At 42.3% G+C, this 26,509-nt stretch overlaps 1 protein-coding gene across 1 annotated transcript; it reads right to left on the bottom strand.

Annotated features, from left to right (window-relative positions):
- Positions 1-19,927: 19,927 nt before the first annotated feature.
- On the bottom strand, positions 19,928-22,378 carry LOC124267633. The gene is made up of 2 exons (XM_046702596.1): positions 22,270-22,378; positions 19,928-20,252 (listed from the first exon to the last, which is right to left on the bottom strand). The coding sequence occupies exons 1-2, from the start codon at positions 22,326-22,328 to the stop codon at positions 20,003-20,005; spliced, it is 309 nt and encodes a 102-aa protein (XP_046558552.1). The 5' UTR covers positions 22,329-22,378; the 3' UTR covers positions 19,928-20,002.
- Positions 22,379-26,509: the final 4,131 nt, after the last annotated feature.

The raw sequence follows: 26,509 nt of genomic DNA, 5'->3' as shown, positions 1-26,509 counted from the left end.
CTCATGCAGACCTTCTCTCTGACACTGGTGTGTCACAGTGTAGAGAGTGACATATATGTGAGCCCCAACGAGGCTCTCGCTGAGGGGGTTGTTCTAATGAAAGAATTTGTCAGAGTCTAATACACAAAAGAACATTTGGATTAGATCGGTTCTTTACATGGATGTAGCAGCCGGCATTGGCCCCATACATGTTTTAGAAAGACGTAGGAGCCTTTTTGTACTCCATGTATATTGCTGGAGGGGCGGTGGGGTAGTCAAGTGGTTAAAGCCGAAGGCCCTGGTTCGATTCCCCACATGGGTACAATGTGTGAAGCCCATTTCTGGTGTCCCCCGCCGTGATATTGCTGGAATAATGCTAAACGCAGCGTAAAATAGTACTCACTCACTCACTATTTTGCTGGAAACAGTTTGACTCCATGTTTGTTGTAAGAGCCAGTTCATACTTCATGCTTGACGAAGGATCCAGTTCTTACTCCATGTTTCTTGTATGAGCAAACTTATGCTCTATGATTACAGGAGCCAGTTCATACTTCATGCTTGACGAAGGATCCAGTTCTTACTCCATGTTTCTGGTATGAGCAAACTTATGCTCTATGATTACAGGAGCCAGTTCATACTTCATGCTTGACGAAGGATCCAGTTCTTACTCCATGTTTCTGGTATGAGCAAGCTTATGCTCTATGATTACAGGAGCCAGTTCATACTTCATGCTTGACGAAGGATCCAGTTCTTACTCCATGTTTCTGGTATGAGCAAGCTTATGCTCTATGATTACAGGAGCCAGTTCATACTTCATGCTTGACGAAGGATCCAGTTCTTACTCCATGTTTCTTGTATGAGCAAGCTTATGCTCTATGATTACAGGAGCCAGTTCATACTTCATGCTTGACGAAGGATCCAGTTCTTACTCCATGTTTGTGGTATGAGCAAGCTTATGCTCTATGATTACAGGAGCCAGTTCATACTTCATGCTTGACGAAGGATCCAGTTCTTACTCCATGTTTCTGGTATGAGCAAGCTTATGCTCTATGATTACAGGAGCCAGTTTATATTAAATGCCTGCAGTAGGAGCTCATGTATTCACCGTGCTTGTTCGAGCCAGTTTATACTCCATGCCTGCTGTAGGACCAGTTTATTCACAGTGTTTGTAGGAACCAGTTTATACTCCATGCCTGTTGCAGGAGCCAGTTTTATACCTTTCATGTAGGCGCCAGCTTAATATGTTGAAAGTGCCTGTTTGGATCCCATGTGTGTTATGTTTGTCCGTTGAGATCCAGGCTTGTTGAGGGTGCCAGTTCAGGCCAATGTATGCTGTATGAACCTGTATAGACTCCATGAAATTTTATCATAGATTTTTGTGTTTACTGAAAAGAGAATTAAATTGAACGACTGATAATGATAACAAATAATAATGAAAACACCAGCACTAATAGCATAAATACTACCACCCTCATTAATGTCAATATACGGGTTTTTTATGATAATGAATTAGAGTGATCATGAAAATGAAATATAAATGCAGTAATTAGGCTAACTGAAAGCTAGTGGTTCTCAGACGTCCGCGCAAAGCCGATGACTGTGTCAAACCAGGTCATTCGCCTGAGACTTGTATTGTTTGACTGGGGCCGCCGATATTATCTTCAGTAACAGTTGGGAACGGCTTTGAGCTTTTTTTTTATCTTTGACACGTGTAGCATGGGCAAGTCCCAGCATTGTACACATGTTATTGATATGGTTTAGGCATGTTTCATGAATACTGCAGTACAAAACAAAGCATATAGAGTTTGGGTGGTGGTTGAAAAATTAACAAACAAACTATTGTTTTTGCAGGCTGATATATTTGATTCGGTTAGAATAGTTGTGTTTTGGAAATAAAATTTCTATTGTTATTTGCGACTGTTTTCAGCCAACTAAGGTTGTGATAACGTTTGCATTTTTTGGTAAAATCCAATAAATGTTCACCGTAGTTTGGATAATATTATTCATACGGTTGTACATATTCTGGGATACTTTACGCTGTAACTGGTCATGCAAATATATATTTTGCACGTGTGTAAATTTACATGGTGTGTATTTCATGCTAAAACAACGCTAATTTACATACACAACATTGGCGACACGTGGTGATTGGTTCATGTTCCAACATCCACTGAATACATGATACGCCCGGGTAGGTCGGGTTGTTTTGACGTTATGTCGCTTATTGACATGACGAAGAGTAGTTCCTCATCAGGATAGTTAGTGGTTGGGACATGGGTGATATGGGCGTCTAGAGTAACGTCCCTTATCTGTACAAGGATCAGAGGTTGGTTTGATCCTTGTTTTGTCAGCACCAAACTTACATGGCACGCATTTCGGTGAATGATCCTGTTTGTCTACCTATGTACAGATTGTCCGGTTGTACACCGAGGAAACGGTAAGCACACTTTAATACAGTATAAACGTGGACATATATAACAACAGGCACAGGAAAAATCACTAAGTTGATTGACATATTTTACAAACATGTTTTATTCATTCAAGAAAAGGATTGGACACAAGTTATGCAACTTAGAAAAACTCGCCCTATAATTACACTCATCTTACAAAAATGTACACAAGTGACAGACATATGCGAAGATATGTACAACTGAAGTTAACTGGGAAACGTTTAGTTTGGGAGTTATAGACATGTACATATTTTAGAGAGCTGCGTTGCCATGTAAGATACGATTAATGTCAATCGGTGTTCTATTTTTAACAATATTTTCTAAAGATGTTAACAGTTTATGTCTTTGAATACTATACAATGGTCTTCAAGGAAGTAATGAAAACCATTCTCACATTCATGTCCACATTGGCATGATGCGTCATTTTTCACATTTTTCTTAACTAAATCATAATAAGGGTACTTGTCATATGTCTTAATCTAGTATTTAACTTAGAATTTCACACGTTAACTCATTTTAACATTCAACTGATGACATTCATTTCGTAACGATCAAATCGTTTCAAAGTGTTCAAATCAATGCACTGACATAACCCGTGAAGATCTGCGTTAGAATTGATCTTCAGTAACCCATGCTTGTCGTACGAGGCGACTAACGGGATCGGTGGTCAGGCTCGCTGACTTGTTTGACACATGTCATCGGTTCCCAATTGTGTAGATCGATGCTCATGCTGTTGATCTCTGGATTGTCTTGTCCAGATCCGATTATTTAAAGACCGCTGCCATATAGCTGGAATATTGCCGAGTACGGCGTAAAACTAAACTCACTCACTCACTTACACTGATATCAGAGCTATTATTACATAACGTTTAAATCATTTCATTTCGGCTTCCTTTTGCTGTCTGTATTCCAGAAACCTTTTAATTAGCTGCATAATCTACAGTAATCACAAGATGTATTTACATAGCCCTCGCAGTGAGTCCCCTGCCAAATGTTTGTAAGACACATTTGTTTATGTGTTCAAATGCTCAAACTAAATACAGTAGCAAAGATGGGATATGTAGTCAGATATCTTGTCATTTTTTCCATTAACAGTTATTTGAGTTCTGCTTTAAAACTTCATCTGCTTCTTTGCATCATAAAAATGTTACTCTATATTTGCGACCTGCTTGGGAAACAGATCCTGGTCTTGTTACAATGTTCCATGAGGTATCGGCGATGTGTCACACATTTGTCAAAGGAAAATAAATGTCAAAAGTATACGTTTACAAAACATACATATGAGATCGACATAAACTGAAACAATAGTGACAGTGCTTAACATATCTCCGAGGAGTAGGTCACACACAGAGGAGATGAGAACGGTCTGTTGCTGATCTCGTGACATAGGACACCCTGACGTTTGTTTAACACTTCTAATTCATGCTGCCGTCCAAGGTTATGCATATATAGTCAGCTGAAGTGTGTGGCCTGTGGGTGAATTATTACAGGTTTATTACCAGGTCATCACAGGCCTGAAATTAATTAACATTTTGCTGTCTACGGGTACTCAAATCTTAAGGATTTATTTCAGTCCTCTGTCGAAGGTACACTGTTTATCTGCTCCTTAAACTCTTCAACTTTAGGCTGTACAGAACGGCTGCGTATGCGGTTGGTGAACAGAGGCCGCCCATCTGCAATGACGAATCTGTAGAGGAACTGTTTACAAGAGTCGTGAACATGCATAGTGAACATACAGTGTAAACATACCTGGTAAACATACAGTGTAAAGATGCGGGGTAAACATACCCGGTTACCATACAATGTAAAGCTACAGTGTAAACATATCAATGTAAACATACCTGGCTTACATACAGTGTAAAGATGTAGTGTAAACATACCCGGTTAACATACAGTGTAAAGATGCAGTGTAAACATACCCGGTTAACATACAGTGTAAAGATGCAGTGTAAACATACCCGGTTAACATACAGTGTAAAGATGCAGTGTAAACATACCCGGTTTACATACAGTGTAAAGATGCAGTGTAAACATACCCGGTTAACATACAGTGTAAAGATGCAGTGTAAACATACCCGGTTGACATACACTGTAAAGATGCCGTGTATAAACAAACAGTGTAAACATATACGGTAAACACACCCGGTAAACATGCAGTGTAAAGCTGCAGTGTAAACATATCCTGTAAGCACACAGTGTAAGATGCAGTGTAAACATACATTGTAAAGATATCCTACAAACATACAGTGTAAACATACCCAGTGTAAAGATGCAGCGTAAACATACAGTGTAAAGATATCCTACAAACATACAGTGTAAACATACCCTGTAAACACACAGTGTAAGATGCAGTGTAAACATACAGTGTAAAGATATCCTACAAACATACAGTGTAAACATACCCAGTGTAAAGATGCAGCGTAAACATACCCTGTAAACACACAGTGTAAAGCTACGGTGCAAACATACAGCGGACAAGATACAGAGTAAACATACCCGGCAGAAATTGTGTAAAACTGTATCTCTAATCACCTGAAGTATGTCTAATCTCCCGATGTATGTCTAATCTCCCGATGTATGTCTAATCATCCGATGTATGTCTAATCACCCGATGTATGCCTAATCACCCGATGTATGTCTAATCACCCGATGTATGTCTAATCACCCGATGTATGTCTAATCACCCGATGTATGTCTAATCCCCGATGTATGTCTAATCACCCGATGTATGCCTAATCATCCAATGTATGTCTAATCACCCGATGTATGTCTAATCACCCGATGTATGTGTAATCACCCGTAATCCCCGATGTATGTCTAATCAACCAATGTATGTCTATTCAGCCCATGTATGTTTAATCCCCCGATGTATGTCTAATCATCCAATGTATGTCTAATCACCCGATGTATGTCTAATCACCCGATGTATGTCTAATCACCCGATGTATGTCTAATCACCCGATGTATGTCTAATCATCCGATGTATGTCTAATCACCCGATGTATGTCTAATCACCCGATGTATGTCTAATCTCCCGATGTATGTCTAATCACCCGATGTATGTCTAATCACCCGATGTATGTCTAATCTCCCGATGTATGTCTAATCATCCGATGTATGTCTAATCACCCGATGTATGTCTAATCATCCGATGTATGTCTAATCACCCAATGTATGTCTAATCACCCGATGTATGTCTAATCTCCCGATGTATGTCTAATCACCCAATGTATGTCTAATCTCCCGATATCTCTAATCACCCAATGTATGTCTACTCCCCTTGATTTATGTCTCACGTATGTCACATCTTCCTCTGTAGCACCCCTAGGGTATGGACAGACATACTGTTGGTTATGATAGGTGCTTCAAAATAAATATCTTCATACGTGACAATTAGCTATCAACAAGATGATTGCCTCACGTCCAAGCAAGGTCAATAACGGACCCAATAAGGAAAACCCCTTAACGTGATGGTACAATATTTCCAGAATTACTATCCTGTGATCATTCTCAAATGGAACAAATATGCCCGTAGCTCTAACCTAATTGGTTCGGGAATGTGAATACGATATGTTTAATTGATTTCTTAAATGCTTTTTTTGTAAAGTCCATGTAATCAGGATGAGACCAAAATGAATGCGGTGACGTGACAAACGGCTGTGTTTGTAGCTCCGTGTCCTAGTATATTTCTTCTGCTTACCTAGTCCCCGTAACGAATATCGGTAATTAATGCTGTACCGTGACTGATGGCTGGGTACTTGTAGTCCTCTGTCCTGGTTTGTCGTTTCTGTTTACGGATTTGTCATAACGACTATCGGTAATTAATGTTCTGATCCACTTCAAAAATGATTTAATGATTGCTATTCTTAAGGAAACATGATACCGGAAACAACATATTGTTTTTCAATTGCCATTCATTCCATTTTGGATACCGGTCTTTCTTCAGTCTATGACAATATATTCCATTACGATAAAAAATCTTCATGTTTTTTCGATATTATAATATTTTCTATTTGAAAAATTGTGAAACTTACACTTAAACCGAGGAAGATGGAGAGTTCAACGAGGAAAGGAAGAGGGAAAGGAGGAGGAGGAGAAGAAGAGGGAGTGTTTGTCAAGAAAACTAAAGAAAATGAGAATTAAACGGAGAGGATCTGGACGAGGAAGAGGAAAGCTTGTGTTCGGCTAGAAATGAGGACAGAACAAGGGAGAGTTCGCAGAGGAAGACGAGAAGAGGAAGAGGGCAACATTTTGACGTGGAGAACACAATGGGAATTCTCAAGCGCAAACAAATACAGAACCGTTGGGTTGCATTTTGACCCTTTGAGCTTAAGTCAGTTAGTTTGATACCACGCCGTTTCAAGAATGACAAGTGACAGTCTACAGGGGTCTATAAATTTACCTTGTTATCTGTGTGACTCAGATTTCCATGATCAGCAAATAGATCAATGGTGATAGATCAAATTTTCCCTTAAGTCTGTTGTGTCGGCCACTAGTAGTGAGTGAGTGAGTTTAGTTTAACGACGCACTCAGCAATATTCCAGCTATATGTCGGCGGTCAGTAAATAATCGGATCTGGACAAGACAATCCAGAGATCAACAGCATGAGCATCGATATATGCAATTGACATATGTCAACCAAGTCAGCGAGCCTGTATAAACTAGTGGTATTAAAGCTGAAGGTGTTGAAGGTATAAGAACTGACTTTCATTTTGTGTGCGTGAAGAGAATGAACCTTCATAACGTGAGGAACAAACATTGTATGAACCTCGTCGTAAATTCCGGCGTTCATACTGTTTGACCTTGACTCTGTGAAGGGCCATCCTACAATGATTTCACACAGGGTGAAGGTCAATTCTGAAATATACATACGTATCCGTCGCTATCCGACCATTGACAGGCTACCTTCATACATGCACAGCGTGTTCAGCTTGACCTGAGCTACTCTACATATGCATGTCCCGGGAGGTCAAATGGCACAAACGGCAGGTCGAGTTAACGTCATTAAATAGGGGAGCAGATAATGTTATTAATGTTGCCTAAAAGCCCGAGTCGGAAACATTAAACCATCTGTAGCTTCTTTTTTAAAGAGGCGACCTTGTCTCGGCTGTTCGGACATGTTGACAATCAACTGGCAAAGGTGCACCCCTTCACAATAATAGACCCAACCAGTTGTGACACGGTCACGCAATGCATTAGTATTCACTTGATCAGGTCAAGCTGAACGAACTGTACAGTCCGAATATTGCTTTAATTATAAGTAATGCAAGACGTAGTGCGTTGGTCACCGGGTCTGGGTTTAAACCCAAGATAAACGTTGACGACAGTGTCCTCAGTCCTCACACACGGAGTGAGTGAGTGAGTATGGTTTCACGCCGCTTTTAGCAATATTGCAGCAATATCACGGCGGGGGACACCAGAAATGGGCTTCACGCATTGTACCCATGTGGGGATTCGAACCTGGGTCTTCGGCGTGACGAGCGGACGCTTTAACCACTAGGCTACCCCATGGCCCCCTCACACACGGAGACGAGGGTAGATGTATACTGCCGGACACGTGTGTATATGTTGCAGTCAATGTGTAAAATCAGTTTAAAATCAATTCACAAATTGTCTGAAAAATTAGTCGATTTATTTGACAGACTGACTGATTTTACACATTGACTGTAACATATATTCCGAATATTCACCTTGTGTGAGTTTATTGGAGGATCAACCTTCATAAACAGACAAATGATGACCAGTATATGTTCAGATTTCAGGCTAAGGAAGCTCGTATGTTTCATTTTTGATTAAATTCAAGCATCCTGGAACATGAATCCATGAACCAACCCACCAACCAACGAACTAACTAACCAACCGACCAACCAGACAGTTAGTCAGCCACCAATACCAACCAACCAACCAGCCGCCAGTCAACCCACCAACCAATTAACTAACCAAGCGACAATCCAGACAGTTAGTTAGCCACCAATACCAACCAACCAACCAGCCGCCAGTCAACCCACCAACCCACGAACTAACCAAGCGACCAACCAGACAGTTAGTCAGCCACCAATACCAACCAACCAGCCGCCAGTCAACCCACCAACCAACTAACTAACCAACCGACCAACCAGACAGTTAGTCAGCCACCAATACCAACCAACCAACCAGCCGCCAGTCAACCCACCAACCAACTAACTAACCAACCGACCAACCAGACAGTTAGTCAGCCACCAATACCAACCAACCAACCAGCCGCCAGTCAACCCACAAACTAACCAACCGACCAACCAGACAGTTAGTCAGCCACCAATACCAACCAACCAACCAGCCGCCAGTCAACCCACCAACCAACTAACTAACCAACCGACCAACCAGACAGTTAGTCAGCCACCAATACCAACCAACCAACCAACCGCCAGTCAACCCACCAACCAACTAACTAACCAACCGACCAACCAGACAGTTAGTTAGCCACCAATACCAACCAACCAACCAGCCGCCAGTCAACCCACAATCAACGAACTAACCAACCGACCAACCAGACAGTTAGTCAGCCACCAATACCAACCAACCAACCAGCCGCCAGTCAACCCACAAACCAACTAACTAACCAACCGACCAACCAGACAGTTAGTCAGCCACCAATACCAACCAACCAACCAACCAGCCGCCAGTCAACCCACCAACCAACGAACTAACCAACCGACCAACCAGACAGTTAGTTAGCCACCAATACCAACCAACCAGCCGCCAGTCAACCCACCAACCAACTAACTAACCAACCGACCAACCAGACAGTTAGTCAGCCACCAATACCAACCAACCAACCAGCCGCCAGTCAACCCATCAACCAACTAACTAACCAACCGACCAACCAGACAGTTAGTCAGCCACCAATACCAACCAACCAACCAGCCGCCAGTCAACCCACCAACTAACCAACCGACTAACCAACAGACCAACCAATGCCAACCAACCAGCCAGCCGCCAGTCAACCCATCAACCAACTAACCAACCAACCAACCAGACCGAGTCAGCCACCAATACCAACCAACCAACCAACCGCCAGTCAACCCACCAACCCACGAACTAGCTAACCAAGCGACCAACCAGACAGTTAGTCAGCCACCAATACCAACCAACCAACCAGCCGCCAGTCAACCCACCAATCAACGAACTAACTAACCAAGCGACCAACCAGACAGTTAGTCAGCCACCAATACCAACCAACCAACCAGCCGCCAGACAACCCACAAACCAACTAACTAACCAAGCGACCAACCAGACAGTTAATAAGCCACCAATACCAACCAACCAACCAGCCGCCAGTCAACCCACCAATCAACGAACTAACCAACCGACCAACCAGACAGTTAGTCAGCCACCAATACCAACCAACCAACCAGCCGCCAGTCAACCCACCAATCAACGAACTAACCAACCGACCAACCAGACAGTTAGTCAGCCACCAATACCAACCAACCAACCAGCCGCCAGTCAACCAACCAATCAGCGAACTAACCAACCGACCAACCAGACAGTTAGTCAGCCACCAATACCAACCAACCAACCAGAAATAGAGCATATGTACATTCTTACAAACTATTTGTGTCAGACTAATCAGCCTACTTACAATACTGCGCCACTGAATTAATATTTCGTACTAAACAAAACATGGATCAATAAATTATTTATAATGTGTCCGAGTTGTGTAAACACTTCGGTTCCGGGCGATAACAGTAATCGTATGCCTTTGTCTGCACCAAGGACATTGATAAACAAATGCATAAACACTTGTCTCACCCTGGTGACATTCAAGGTCATCAACGGCCCACACTATGCAGCATGCTGTAGGTCGTATTTAGTCTACAGTACATCCCGGGAACAGTACACTCGGTATACTCTGATTGACAGTGTTTTGAATTGAAATATCTACAGTTTCTAATTATATATCGCGTTGTTTATGCTTTGAAGTTTTTGGCTGTTAGTACGTCTTTGACACAACTATATTCACTCTGTATTGTGACAGAAGTAAAGGAGTGTGCACAGAATCTTGATGAGCGTGTTAGAATTGTGTACTTTAAGATTAAGTCCAGGCTGTTTCTTACACGACCCGTGAAGATCCGGGTTAGAATTGATCTTCAGTAACCCATGCTTGTCGTAAGAGGCGACTAACGGGATCGGGTGGTCAGGCTCGCTGACTTGGTTGACACATGTCATCGGTTCCCAATTGTGTAGATCGATGCTCATGCTGTTGATCACTGGATTGTTTGGTCCAGACTCGATTATTTACAGACCGCCGCCATATAGCTGGAATGTTGCTGAGTCTCACGGGTCTCGGAGTAAGTGAGATGGGCATCCATTAGTGCTGGTATTGGCATACAACCTGCGATACAATACATCACAATTAGATACTAACATTTCAGTCACGGCGATATATTGCCAAAGTATTGTGCACTGAAGCTGCGATACAACACGAATTCCGATATAAGGGTGGCGATACGATACGTATCACGATACTAAAGTCTTTAATCCTAACAGCAGCTATAAAACACCTGAAGATAAAAAAAACCCATTAAAACGTTTTTCGTCAAATTCCGCCAGCGTTTTTCAAAGTTCATTCGGAAACGAAATATTTAAGGTTATACACGGTCTTTGTGAATGTTAATAACATGCCAGCGCTATGTCTGACACAGTTCTTGACACAAGGATTTCCGAGAAAACGTTTACTTATAAAGGGAAAATAAGTAAGCATATATTTTAATCACCAAACAAAAGTAAATATTCTTTCTTGACATATGTCGCGATTCGGCAATATTCAAATTTAAACATCGATGTATCGTGGCCCATTTGAAGTGTCGTATCGGGATATACGACAATGTAAAACTTTGAATCGATTCACTGTATCGGCGGCCCATGAATCGATGCATCGATGCGTATCGATGAATCGTCACACCCAGAGCATCCATAGCCGCTGCAGCATGGTGCCATGTGTCATGTCAAGTATTGTTATGTCAAGTCCGGACCAATAACCAAATTAAGGGAATAACTACACAATTTAAATGAAAGTAGACACACACATACATTACAAACAAGACTTATCCCCATGAAGTCTGCGTCGTAGAGATTAAAACTCAGAACATTTCCAATGGGGACCGAAAATTCAGGATGGGCGCCCACTCTGTTTGGTGCAGGCTGCGTGATTTATTGCCATCGGTTCCATTGGAAAACCTTTACTATGCAACCTTCACGGGGCTGTGTCTTGTTTGTGCGTCTATTTCCATGTACTGTGTTAATATTCAATTACACTGAAGACCGCCTCCGTGGTGTAGTGGTTAGAGCGTCCGCCCGGAGAGCGGAAGGTCGCGGGTTCGATCCCCGACCGCGTCATACCAAAAGACGTTAAAATATGGTACTTGTTGGTCCCTGCCTGGCGCTCGGCATTAATGGGTACAACAAGGACTGGTCGGTTCGGAGTCAGTATAATGTGTCTGAGTGGGGTATTCATGCTTCACTGCGGCATGGTATCTCAGTGGGCTAGCACTATAAAACCAGCTTCGGTCTGGGCTAGTACAAGCAGCCGCACATACACGTACACACGCATGCACGTCGTCATATGAGCGAAATATTCTCGAGAACGACGTTAAACCCAATTTCACCTCACCTCACCTCATTACACTGATATACGGTGAAGATCGGCGTTGACCTGAACACTCCAACATATATCGGGGAACTTTGAATACGAGCCTACAAGAATCTATTTACATTTTACGTGAGCTTCAGAAGGATTGTATTGCCGACAGTATCTGTATCGGACCTTCGCTGAAAGCATGCTTAGAGTTGTAAACCGTATCTGACTGCCAAGGAGGTACATCATATGCGTTCATTTAAACAAAATATGTCAAATACTTTCTGTACAAGATACGTAACTTCCACACCTGACGTACAGTAAATATACTTTCTGTACAATATACGTAACTTCCACACTCGACGTACAGTAAAGTTAATTTCTGTACAATGTACGTAGCTTCCACACCTGACGCACAGTAAATACACTTTCTGTACAATATATAGAGAATACTAAACGAGGTCTCATTACATACGAATTATACGAAACGAGTGTCCTTCCTAAGCGAAAGCGAGGTCAGAAACCATAGGAAGGCAACGAGTTTCGTATAATTCGTATGTAATGAGACCGAGTGTGGTATTTTATTTATTACCCACGTCTTACATGCATTAAATTGACAAAATAGCGTATTTTTGTTATTTCTTTGGTTTCAAACCGAAACCGGTTTCATAAAGAGGTTGCGGAAGAGTTTTGTACTGTAGTACAATACTTACATGACGACACACTGCAATGACATCACTGCCTTGGTAACCGACATCACGATGCATGTCAGTTGTCATCGCCTCGTACAGCCTCCTACAGTAAACTACTCCGTAGCACCCCCGTTTCTTGGTTTGCAGTTGCTTCATTCGGCTATCCTCACTGATGGAAACTTTGCGTTTGTTTTTCGACGGATATAATGTCTCAGTTCGACTCACAATTAAACAGTGGCACGGCAACGTTCGCAATGTTTACATTCCCACAATGCATTTAAGTTGTAGAATGAATGAATTCACGTGTTTGTTATGAATGAAGAAATAGTTACTTCAGAATGTGACCTAACTGAGAGGTCATCGGTTATCCAATCAAATCGTCAGAATCTCAGGTCAATTCGTTACGACACAGGTCAACGCGATACGACACTCGTGTGACGTACGAGATTAGTATGCAACTACCCATACGTTGACCACGTGGGTAATAAAGTAAATATACTTTCTGTACAATATACGTAACTTCCACACCTGACGTACAGTAAATATACTTTCTGTACAATATACGTAACCTCCACACCCGACGTACAGTAAATATACTTTCTGTACAATGTACGTATCTTCCACACCTGCCGTACATTAAAAATACTTTCTGTACAATATACGTATCTTCCACACCTGACGCACAGTAAATACACTTTCTGTACAATATACGTAACGTCCACACCCGACGCACAGTAAATATACTTTCTGTACAATGTACGTATCTTCCACTCCTGACGCACAGTAAATACACTTTCTGTACAATATACGTAACGTCCACACCCGACGTACAGTAAATATACTTTCTGTACAATATACGTATCTTCCACTCCTGACGCACAGTAAATACACTTTCTGTACAATATACGTAACTTCCACACCTGACGTACAGTAAATATACTTTCTGTACAATGTACGTATCTTCCACTCCTGACGCACAGTAAATACACTTTCTGTACAATGTACGTAACTTCCACTCCTGACGTACAGTAAATATACTTTCTGTACAATGTACGTATCTTCCACTCCTGACGCACAGTAAATATACTTTCTGTACAATGTACGTAACTTCCACTTCCGCTTCTGGCAAACAGTAAATATACTTTCTGTACAATATACGTATCTTCCACTACTGACGCACAGTAAATACACTTTCTGTACAATGTACGTAACTTCCACACGTACAGTAAATATACTTTCTGTACAATATGCGTATCTTCCACTCCTGACGTACAGTAAATATACTTTCTGTACAATGTACGTAACTTCCACTCCTGGCAAACAGTAAATATACTTTCTGTACAATATACGTAACGTCCACACCCTGGACGTACAGTAAATATACTTTCTGTACAATGCACGTATCTTCCACACCTGCCGTACATTAAAAATACTTTCTGTACAATATACGTATCTTCCACACCTGACGCACAGTAAATACACTTTCTGTACAATATACGTAACTTCCACACCCGACGCACAGTAAATATACTTTCTGTACAATGTACGTATCTTCCACTCCTGACGCACAGTAAATATACTTTCTGTACAATGTACGTAACTTCCACACCCGACGTACAGTAAATATACTTTCTGTACAATATACGTATCTTCCACTCCTGACGTACAGTAAATACACTTTCTGTACAATGTACGTAACTTCCACTCCTGACGCACACAGTAAATATACTTTCTGTACAATGTACGTATCTTCCACTCCTGACGCACAGTAAATACACTTTCTGTACAATGTACGTAACTTCCACTTCTGGCAAACAGTAAATATACTTTCTGTACAATGTACGTATCTTCCACTACTGACGCACAGTAAATATACTTTCTGTACAATGTACGTAACTTCCACTACCTGACGTACAGTAAATATACTTTCTGTACAATATACGTATCTTCCACTCCTGACGCACAGTAAATACACTTTCTGTACAATATACGTAACTTCCACACCGACGTACAGTAAATATACTTTCTGTACAATATACGTATCTTCCACTCCCGACGCACAGTAAATACACTTTCTGTACAATGTACGTAACTTCCACACCTGGCAAACAGTAAACATATGTTGTGTACACTAAAAGTTAATTCCAGCACACTTACAGAAAACATACTTTCTGTACTATGCACGTTTCATCCTCTTCAGACTTACACTAAACAAACTGTCTGTACAATATACGTATCTTGCGCACTAGAAAAATCTAAAGCGTTTACATAGCTGTTGAGAACAAGAAATGCCTTCTCAATATATTGAAGCTGATATCATAAACAGAGACATGTGTTTGTGATATGCATGTTTATTTCCACGTTTATACAGACTGCAGTTATACTAGAGTTGACGGCGTTAATTCATGCAATCGATGGTAAACTCGCCAAACCCGAACTTGACTAGAGCATCACCGCAGTTTGAGAGAAAGTCCTTGGAAGTACCAAACCTGAGAACAAGAACAAACAGCTAACCACTGGGCAATCTTTCAGTCCCTAGATTTCAATATTATTTCTAGTATAAGACGAGTATATGGATGGCAACCTCTTTCTTTATTGTACAACACGACGTTTCTGGGCTACTTCTTGTCCCTCCTTTAAGTGATTGAAGGTAAACTCGCCAAACACGAACACCTGAAGAAAGGACAAGAAGTAGCCGAGAAACGTCGTGTTATACAATAAAGAAGAAGTTGTTATCCCTATAATCGTCTTATATATTCAACAACTTCTAAATGCCTCTCAAGAATCTCATCATTTCCAGTAGTTCCTGAACTAAAGAAGCGTTTCTTCTTCTGTATGGATTTCATACAGTGAGTGAACGAATATGTTTTAACGCCGTTTGCAGCACGGCAGAGACACTAGAAATGGGCTCCACAATTTATGACCATGTGGGGTATCGAACCCGGATCTTCAGTACTACGAGCGAACGCTTGAACCAAAAGGTCATCCCACTGTCCTTTTAGGAAGGTGAGTCTGTTTTAACGTCCTTGAACAGAATTCGGTGATACTACGGTTTGAAATACCGCTGTGGTGCAGATCTATACACACCTTATCATTTCTGTAAAACACACGAGCACGACATGGTGTAGACAAACCTGGATACAAACCTATCATGGATTCGAACAAACTCTGGACAATGAGAGTCCAATCGCCTTAGCCAACTGGGCCACCTATGTTTCCGCACTGTTAAAATCTAGAATACAGCCTGATACAACATACCCTGAGAATCGGAGGACGTTGTTGACACATTGCACGGTAACACCACACGTGTCCTGGTCGCCGACGACTTTCAGGCCAGTCTCTGGGTCATTCTCGTATTTGATGCCTTGCCTGTCACAGCGGCCCTCTGGGAGGCCTAGATCTGAAGAGAGATACAGTCAGAAGAAGAAAGAATGAGGGATTTACCTCCTAAGCAATTATATCAATGCATGTTACACAACGTCTAAACATGACACGTCACACATTATCACAGACACAGGGCGTCTCACCATTTGCAAATGTTTTAAATGAAATGAATAAGGAATTGATATGTATTAAAAACTATTTTTTCTCCAAAAGATTCCAACCCTTTTTTCTAGGGGCTGAACTACGGGGATGTGTGCGTGTGTGGGTGCGTGCGCGTGCGTGCGTGTGTGTGTGCGCGCGCGCGTATTTTACGCCATGATATCTGCAGACTGTCAGAATTGTGATTTACACATTGTACTCTAGTGAAGAATCGAACCCGGGCCCTCTGCGTGAAGAGCGAACGCTTTAACCATAGGCTAACCTCTGTAATATTGAGAGAAATGATGGTTAATCGCTCTCATCATAAAATGACAGGTTTCAAATAATGGTTTAGGGTCTAAGGTTATTAAAATAAAATTACGCTGAAGCATTGGACTATCGATGGAGGTATGAGGGAATCAGGTCAAATAACTTTAATAAGTGTCTCAGGCAAAAATAGAACAATTGCATAAAAAATACCTTCTTCTAAAATTAAGTTGTGGGGATTATCTGCAGAGGAGGGCATCGCGAACACCAGGTGCCGTCACTATCTCATATTTTCAAAAGATCTCATTTCTACACTATTTTGCCTTTTACACACATCTGATGGAAGCATACTTTTCTTTAGCTGATATTTTACATGCTATTAAAACACAAAGTAAACATGTTTATCCACGAGGACACTGTGGACTGACTGGCCAAGGGTATGAACTGTGATTTGCACAAAGAAGCGGATCCTGGCCGACAAAGGGACAGGACTACTGAGTAACATACTGCATGAGCCTTCTATATGATGTTGTCGTGAGACTTTACCTAAGTCGTTCACGATCACGTCGGCGCGGTTCAGACTGCAGATGTTGGCGAGCCCCGCTGTTGCAAACATCAGCACCAGGAATACACGGCACACTTGCATGATGGATGATGTCTCAGTCTGAAAGGGGAATCAAAACGTCATAGTCTATGCGTGTTTGTACTTGTGTCTGTCGGGTGATTAGAGTGAGTGAGTATGGTTTAACACCCTTCTAGCATTACTGAAGCAATATCAGGGCGGGGGACACCAGAAATAGGCTTCACATTGTACCCATGTGGGGAATCGAACCCGGATCGTCGGTGTCACGACCTTCAACCATGAAGATTTACACGTCCCAGCTATGTAACGTTTCTGACGCTGATAGTGTGGCTACGGTTGACACCGGACGATGACGTGTATGTATACGTATGATGACGTACACTCTCTGTTGGCGTACTGAAGCTTTATCAAACCGTACTCATCAGGGAAACGACCGTGTCCGTTTTAAGGAGACTTGTTGCTATCTAGGAAGAATACTTAAACAAAATACAGGTCAATCAACGACAAATGTTTTGTATTACTTAAGGGTAGCGACCCTAACGACAAATTTCGGATATAGTTTTCAAAGGCATTGGAACTGAATTGTTTTGTTAAAAGGGATCAAACATACTGCATCAACTCTTAAAGCACCATTGCCAGAGAAGACCCGTAAAGATTCGGGTTAGATCTGGTCATAAGCAAGAGCATGTAGCAAGAGGCGACTACGGAGACGTGCATATTTTCAGCTGGAATATTACTGAGTGCGGCGTTAAACTACAAGCAACGACAACATTTCCAGAGTCATAAAAGGTTATAAGTGATAATTATAATTTGAAAATGGTTCATGGCAAGACAGTAAACACAGTGTGTTAGTGTGGCACAAAATCTCTGGATGTTCTTATCAAACATGTGTTTCCCTGTTTAGCAGTCTTCTGCCCATCAATGTACGATCCTATTAAAAACGACAAGTGTCTAACACAAGGACATACCTGTTCTTGAACACCCCGTGTGCAGCACAGGACAAGGAGGACGTCGTTTGTGAAGCCAACTGGAGGCCGATGTCAACAACTGGGATTTGGAACCATATGTTTCACCGACCAATACACACGGATTGTGCGACACGCCAGGATTATAGTCAACTCGATATTAATAAGTAAACATTATTCAAATATGACGATCGATAGATCAATGGATAAATACTCTCTCACCCCTACATCTGGGTAGTCTTTCGTTGATGCTGAGATTTGAATCGTCACAATATATATGTTTCCGTCACTTACTTAAACGTGCGGAAGTTAAGCGGGATTTGTCACATGTGCTTGCTTTATGTGGTAATCTTAAGCCTTGTTGTTGCAGAAAATGCACGTGTATATTTTATTCCACCTGGTGCTTGCGCCCACACGCAGAATGTAAACAAATATATGTTCATGTAAACTGGGACTGGTGCCAGGGATGGTATAATCTGTCCTCCGTCATTGCCAGTTGAAACCATGGCCATAGTGAGTGAGTATTGATTTACGCCGCGTCACCAATTTCGGAGCTGTTCGCGGGTATCCTTGGCCAGAAGTATGAAACATAAGAGTCATCTTTGATTCTGAGCAAGTACTGGGGGTTATATTTTTAAATACTTCAGTAAATCTGTCTATATATGTGTTCTGCAACACACATAAATACGATCTTTCACATGACCGGTCAGGCGGTGGGGTAGCCTAGTGGTTAAAGCGTCCGCTCGTCACGCCGAAGACCCGGGTTCGATTTCCCACATGGGTACAACGTGTGAAGCCCATTTCTGGTGTCCCCCACCGTGATATTGCTGCCATATTGCTAAAGGCGGCGTAAAACCATACTCACTCACATGACCAGTCGTGCAAGAATACACGTTGGTGCTGTGTGTAATGCGGTTACCATGGCTCCTTTTGGACCATAACATTGTAGGTTTCAGCCTCTTATCGTATTGACAAGGTTTGTAATTTTCAAGGGTATGCTGCCCACAGCTTATGTTCTTAGATATTAACACAGACGTCCTGCTAACAACCCCAAATACCACAATCCAAAGAAACTGTGGATTAAGCCCCCGTTGAACATCTTTCACCACTCGATAAGGTGTGTTACACAACACAGCAAAGCAATAGGCACCCTCTTCTACGGCACTGTAGAAGTGAGAGCACAGACCACCTTATTTTGGCAGCCGTGGCTTCAAATGGCTATTGATCTCTCCCTCATCACGATAGATTTCTAGATCACGTTTACAAATGAAAAGTTAAGAATTAACAACATAAATTAATGATTTCTTTCGGAGCTATTTATTGCCAACTTATAACGCACAGATTAAACAGATTCCTCTACATATGTCTCATTAGAAATCAGGCAGAATTTAATAAAATACTATTAGAATATTAATTTTAAATGCATATTATGTTATAGAACGCCGACAAACAAGCTAAGCTGAGCAAAGGTTTAAAAAATCCAAACGGTCGCCATTGGTGTTTTCAGAAATGTTTCAGATATCGATCTTAACACGATTCGCAATATCATAAACCGGTTAGCTGGTGACTTGATTTCGAATTAAACACCATTTCGAGACTATCAAAGTCGACAGAAAAATCCGCAACAGTTTTTCCCAAGTGAACATAAGCAGGATGTTAGATCTGTACAGTATGCAGGTCCGACCATAAAGGTATTAACACATAGCGGCACAACCAATAACCAATAACGTTATTTCAAAACTTATTTTCGGGATTTCCAAGCATAAAAGCGGAATGTTACAAGACTGAACGATACTTAATGGTAACAAAGGTCACTTGAATGAAAACGTCTTAATACCATCATGAATGCACATCTCGAAGTCAAAATAAATATCGTTGTTGACAAAGTTACGGGTGTCTGGATGTGTAAACAACCAATGGCCGACATTTTAGCGACGCGCCTGCGCATTGCGGGCCTCGATGACCCTCCTCAGCTCGGCCTCAAGTTGTTCCTCCGTCAAGCTCGTGACGTCAGGGGTATTTCTTTGAGCGAACTTCAACTTGTACATCCTCTCCAAAACTTTCCTCTTGTGCACGCTGCGTTCAATCAGACAATCCGACGCAACCACATTCAGCCCGAACTCAATCAGGGCATAGTCACAGTCGGGCAGTACACGGACGCACTCAGTAGGGAAGCTCCTGCAAGGTGATATAGACAGGTTATTACATGGGTAGACACAGTGGGACAGTACACGGACGCACTCATTAGGGAAGCTCCTGCAAGGTGATATAGACAGGTTATTACATGGGTAGACACAGTAGGGAAGCTCCTGCAAGGTGATATAGACAGGTTATTACATGGGTAGACACAGTGGGACACTACACGGACGCACTCATTAGGGAAGCTCCTGCAAGGTGATATAGACAGGTTATTACATGGGTAGACACAGTAGGGACACACTCAGTAGGGAAGCTCCTGCAAGGTGATATAGACAGGTTATTACATGGGTAGACACAGTGGGGCAGTACACGGACACACTCAGTAGGGAAGCTCCTGCAAGGTGATATAGACAGGTTATTACATGGGTAGACACAGTAGGGAAGCTCCTGCAAGGTGATATAGACAGGTTATTACATGGGTAGACACAGTGGGGCAGTACACGGACACACTCAGTAGGGAAGCTCCTGCAAGGTGATATAGACAGGTTATTACATGGGTAGACACAGTAGGGAAGCTCCTGCAAGGTGATATAGACAGGTTATTACATGGGTAGACACAGTAGGGAAGCTCCTGCAAGGTGATATAGACAGGTTATTACATGGGTAGACACAGTGGGACACAGTACACGGACACACTCAGTAGGGAAGCTCCTGCAAGGTGATATAGACAGGTTATTACATGGGTAGACACAGTAGGGAAGCTCCTGCAAGGTGATATAGACAGGTTATTACATGGGTAGACACAGTGGGACACTACACGGACACACTCAGTAGGGAAGCTCCTGCAAGGTGATATAGACAGGTTATTACATGGGTAGACACAGTGGGACACACTCAGTAGGGAAGCTCCTGCAAGGTGATATAGACAGGTTATTACATGGGTAGACACAGTGGGGAAGTACACGGACACACTGGAAGCTCCTGCAAGGTGATATAGACAGGTTATTACATGGGTAGACACAGTGGGACACTACACGGACACACTCAGTAGGGAAGCTCCTGCAAGGTGATATAGACAGGTTATTACATGGGTAGACACAGTGGGGACAGTACACGGACACACTCAGTAGGGAAGCTCCTGCAAGGTGATATAGACAGGTTATTACATGGGTAGACACAGTAGGGAAGCTCCTGCAAGGTGATATAGACAGGTTATTACATGGGTAGACACAGTGGGGACAGGGTAGACACAGTACACGGACACACTCAGTAGGGAAGCTCCTGCAAGGTGATATAGACAGGTTATTACATGGGTAGACACAGACACACACTCAGTAGGGAAGCTCCTGCAAGGTGATATAGACAGGTTATTACATGGGTAGACACAGTGGGGGGCAGTACACGGACACACTCAGTTGGAAAAGCTCCTGCAAGGTGATATAGACAGTAGGGTAGCACAGTGCAAGCTCCTGCAAGGTGATATAGACAGGTTATTACATGGGACACAGTGTGGACACACAGTGGGGAAGCTACACGGACACACTCAGTAGGGAAGCTCCTGCAAGGTGATATAGACAGGTTATTACATGAGTAGACACAGTGGGACAGTACACGGACGCACTCATTAGGGAAGCTCCTGCAAGGTGATATAGACGGGTTATTACATGAGTAGACACAGTGGGACACTACACGGACACACTGTGTTAGGAAGCTCCTGCAAGGTGATATAGACAGGTTATTACATGGGTAGACACAGTGGGGCAGTACACGGACACACTCAGTTGGAAAGCTCCTGCAAGGTGATATAGACAGGTTATTACATGGGTAGACACAGTAAGGAAGCTCCTGCAAGGTGATATAGACAGGTTATTACATGGGTAGACACAGTGGGACACTACACGGACACACTGTGTTGGGAAGCTCCTGCAAGGTGATATAGACAGGTTATTACATGGGTAGACACAGTAAGGAAGCTCCTGCAAGGTGATATAGACGGGTTATTACATGGGTAGACACTGGGGCAGTACACGGTAACACTAACAATAAAAGAGTTTACCTGCAAAACTGGAGTTCGTTGTTATTGCCACATGTGACGGTGGTGTCACAGGTGTCCATGTCGTCGTTCTTTTCCAGGGGAAACTTCAGTCTCGTTCGTCCACACGTCTCCCCGTTGTCCTCTGTTGTCAAGGAAAGCAGTTAACATATACAGAATACTGTACAAGCTCCATGGTAATACCGATTTCTTTGAACGCGTTCTGGTAACTACTCCATCGGGATTAGCTGTCGTAGATACCTCATACAGAAAGCCATAATCGCGGGGTCGAATCCCGGGTCGCGATGATTACCTTTTAGGATTGTTTGCACCATACCAACGCTCTAGGGTTCCCCCAAACCGTAAACGTGTTCGACGTGAACTACGTTGGGATCTCCTCTATATAAGCCGATACACCAGGATCTGGCTCACCACGTTAAAGTATGGGATATTTGAATACCGTATGCCCATGAAGATTCGGATTAGAATTGGTCTTCAGCAACCAATTCTTGTCATAAGAGGCGACTAACGGGATCGGGTGGTCAGGCTCGCTGACTTGGTTGACACATGTCATCGGTTCCCAATTGCGTAGATCGTTGCTCATGCTGTTGATCACTGGATCGACTGGTTCAGACTCGATTATTTACAGACCACCATCATTTAGCTGGAATAGTTCATCGTTAAACAGCATATGAAGCAAATAGAACATCTTAGCCATAGGTCGCACTATAAAACTGATATCTGCCTTTGTCAGGTATATCTCTGAGAGATCTTACTCTGATTTATATTCCCATTCCATCACAAACATTATGTTAGCATATGTCCTGTTATGCAAGTAGCCTATACCTACTGTGAACAAATACATCGAAGAACTTCAGTGAACACTCTGCAGAGACTTTGTAGGCGCCAGCTAGTAGCAGCATCACCATGACAACACTCAGCAACTTCATTGTGGGAAATAGAGATGTCCTGAAACTGAAACAACACATTCAAGGTGACTCCCCGGACGGTTAGTGTTGACCAGACAGAAGTGCACGGTCAGCATTGTACAAGTGATTTACTCCGGGATAATTGTTAACTTAAGACAGTGCTCACGCCTGTTTGCAAGTTTAGTACCGAATACATAAGCTAGCTCGTAAGTACACATATGCATTTGAAGACATCGACATAATGACATAATCCAAAAATTGGTTTACAGACTGAGTGTAAACACATACACGACATGTTTTGGAATCTGCTTAATTCATCATCGGAATGCATATTTGGTGTGATCTGTCAGGGTTAAAAATATGAAATGAGCTTTGTCTCATGGCAAGAACAACCATAACACAACATCCCCATAAACTGAAACTGTGTGAAACTGAGTACTGTTTAGATTCAGGGAATCACTACAAAGCAGTAACTGTTATGTACTGATATTTCTTCGAGAGAAAAGTTAAACACGTAAAAATAGCGCTTTAAACAGTACTGTTAAAAGGAGACTGATCAGCCAAATGCTAGTCATATACAGACGAGAGCAATTCCCGACTTAAAACACAAACACAATACAGGCACAAGTATATATATACTGAGGGAAAAAAATAAGGGATCACATGAAAGCACAAGTTTTCCTTTATTTTCTTCCAGGTTTCTTCACAAGTTGTGCGGTACAAAGCTTGTGAAGAAACCTGGAGAAAAAAGGAACACTTGTGCTTTTATGTGATCCCTTATTTTTTCCCCTCATTATATATAAAGTGCATACTTGAACATCTAAAATGTTTAGAAAACAGTTAGGTAAATATTTCGTCTGTATCATTCCACGAACGTAAAATATGATATCACGTATAGTAAGAGAAGTAATGAGAACATGTAAGTCTATGGCGGACATACCTGGTGGTTGATCAAGGATGGTTGTGTGTGGCTTCCAGCAGGAAGAACACCTTCACCTTGGCTAATCCCTCTCTGCAATCTGTTGTCGGGATTAGATTGACCAACAGTCAGTGTGGACATATGTGGCAAGTATGTATCAAATATGTAAATATTCTACACAGGGTATTAACGTTAATCAATGGTTAGTAGCTTAAGAAAAGACTCGGGACAACTTTGGGTCGAAGATCGCTACAAAGAAAATACCTGAACGTCTCCCCCTTGAACTCCGTTCTCCTCAAACCAATTCCGCTTTCAGAACTGCTCTCAAGATCTAGCTTTAAACTAAACTTTTCTCCCCTGAATGCGTATTGGGCATGATATTGAGATAGGAAAAGCCAAGTACAAACTGACCCTTATTATTAAGCTTCATCTTTAAAGACCGCCACCTTGGTGTAGTGGTTAGAGCGTCCGCCCGGAGAGCGGAAGGTCGCAGGTTCGATCCCCGACCGCGTCATACCAAAAGACGTTAAAATATGGTACTTGTTGGTCCCTGCCTGGCGCTCGCATTAATGGGTACAACAAGGACTGGTCGGCTCGGAGTCAGTATAATGTGTCTGAGTGGGGTATTCATGCTTCACTGCGGCATGGTATCTCAGTGGGCTAGCACTATAAAACCAGCTTCGGTCTGGGCTAGTACAAGCAGTCGCACCTACACATACACACGCATGCACGTCGTCATATGAGTGAAATATTCTCAAGCACGACGTTAAACCCAATTTCACCTCACCTCACCTCATCTTTAAAATAGATGAATGCAGCAAAGAGAGTTCGGTAGACAGTACAGCCAGGCTGCTACTCAACATCAGGTTTAGGCCCTTGCCCCCTTTACACGCATTCCTTTCAGCAAATAGGACTTCTCCCAGGAAACACTGCCTAGTTGAACCCATCACAACTTTTCGGAAAACATGTGGGATCCCAAACACTGCAGGCTTATGTGTTGGAAGAGCTGTGCTCACAGTGAAGAACCCGCGCATACTCCTAATCTGCGTCAGAAGATCAGGAGGTAACCACTCCAAGGGCACCAAGAACAATAGGGAGCCTGATGACAAGTGTACTTGGGATGCAAGCGAAACATTTTAAAGGGAGGCCCGCATATTTGCCAAGTTTGTCCTGAATCTTGACAATCACGGCAAAACTGTCAAACGGGAAAGAATGATATAAATAAATCCATCTATAAGGACAATATCAGGCTTTGTTAACATGGATATGTCTGAGGATATATAAATGAGACTATTCCAAATTTTTAAAAAGTGTCAATTTCCATATTGTGGGTAGTATCGACCTCTGAGTCAAAACCCCAAGCATGATGAAGACGGTAATATTAATTATTACCATTATTATTTCATAATAGAGCGATCAAAAATACTTTCAAGCATAGAGCTGAAAGCGAAGCTAAGATCATGCAATCATAGCTCGTTCATCGCATCACTCGAAACCTGTTGAAACATATTTCGAACGGTTTAGTATTTTGTCTCAGAAAAATCATATTAATCAAACATCGAGTCGAGAATGAAAATGTTGATATCTTCTCAAATATTTGTAACAATTTAGTAACTGATCACAGTCGGATATCACTATGCCGCGTTAACCTCCGGGTGAGTGAATGAATTGTCTTTTACGCCGTTCAGCTATATTCCAGTGTTGTCACGACAGAGGACACCAGGAATGGGCTTCACATGTTGTACCCACGAGGGGAATCAAACCCGATCCTTCGCCGAGACAAATGGGTGCATTAACCACAAGCCTACCCACCGCACCGTCAACCACCAGCAGTACGACGTGACATTCACACACATATTGACGTGTAACTATACAAGAGTCTGGTAATCCTCTTTAAGCTGTGCCCGCATATCTGCTGAAGAGAACTTTCTTTGGTGAGAAACCTGGACTCGGCACGAAACAGCACAGCATTATTGTTTCAAGGTCAATATACCAGCAAACATATGGCTGTAGATGTAATATAATATAAACGAATCTCAAAATTATATATCATTTACAGTTATTTACATCCTGGTCTGAAAGTGGATGAACGATTGTGAATAAAATTCTTGCAGCCTTATCAACATTCAGCAAGATCACGGTAGGTAACATAAAAATGGACTGAACACTGTCCTCATGTCGGCAATTGAACCTGGGTCTCTAGCGTGACGTGCCTGCAAATTGGGTAGGGTTGTTGTAGTAGTTGCAAATGAGTGAGTGAGTTGAGTTTTACGCCGATTTTAGCAATATACCAGAAATATCACGGCGGGGGACACCAGAAATGTGTTTCACATTGTACCCATGTGGGGAATCGAACCCGGGTCTTCGGCTTGACGATCAAACGCTTTAACCACTGGACTACCCCACCGCCCTAATT

This window comes from Haliotis rubra, unplaced genomic scaffold, assembly GCF_003918875.1.
Source record: "Haliotis rubra isolate DU_JTF1 unplaced genomic scaffold, ASM391887v1 Scf1326, whole genome shotgun sequence".
NCBI classification, from domain to species: Eukaryota; Metazoa; Mollusca; class Gastropoda; order Lepetellida; family Haliotidae; genus Haliotis; species Haliotis rubra.
The sequence above is the reverse complement of the archived record's forward strand: the minus strand, read 5'-3'. Positions and strand labels throughout refer to the sequence as shown.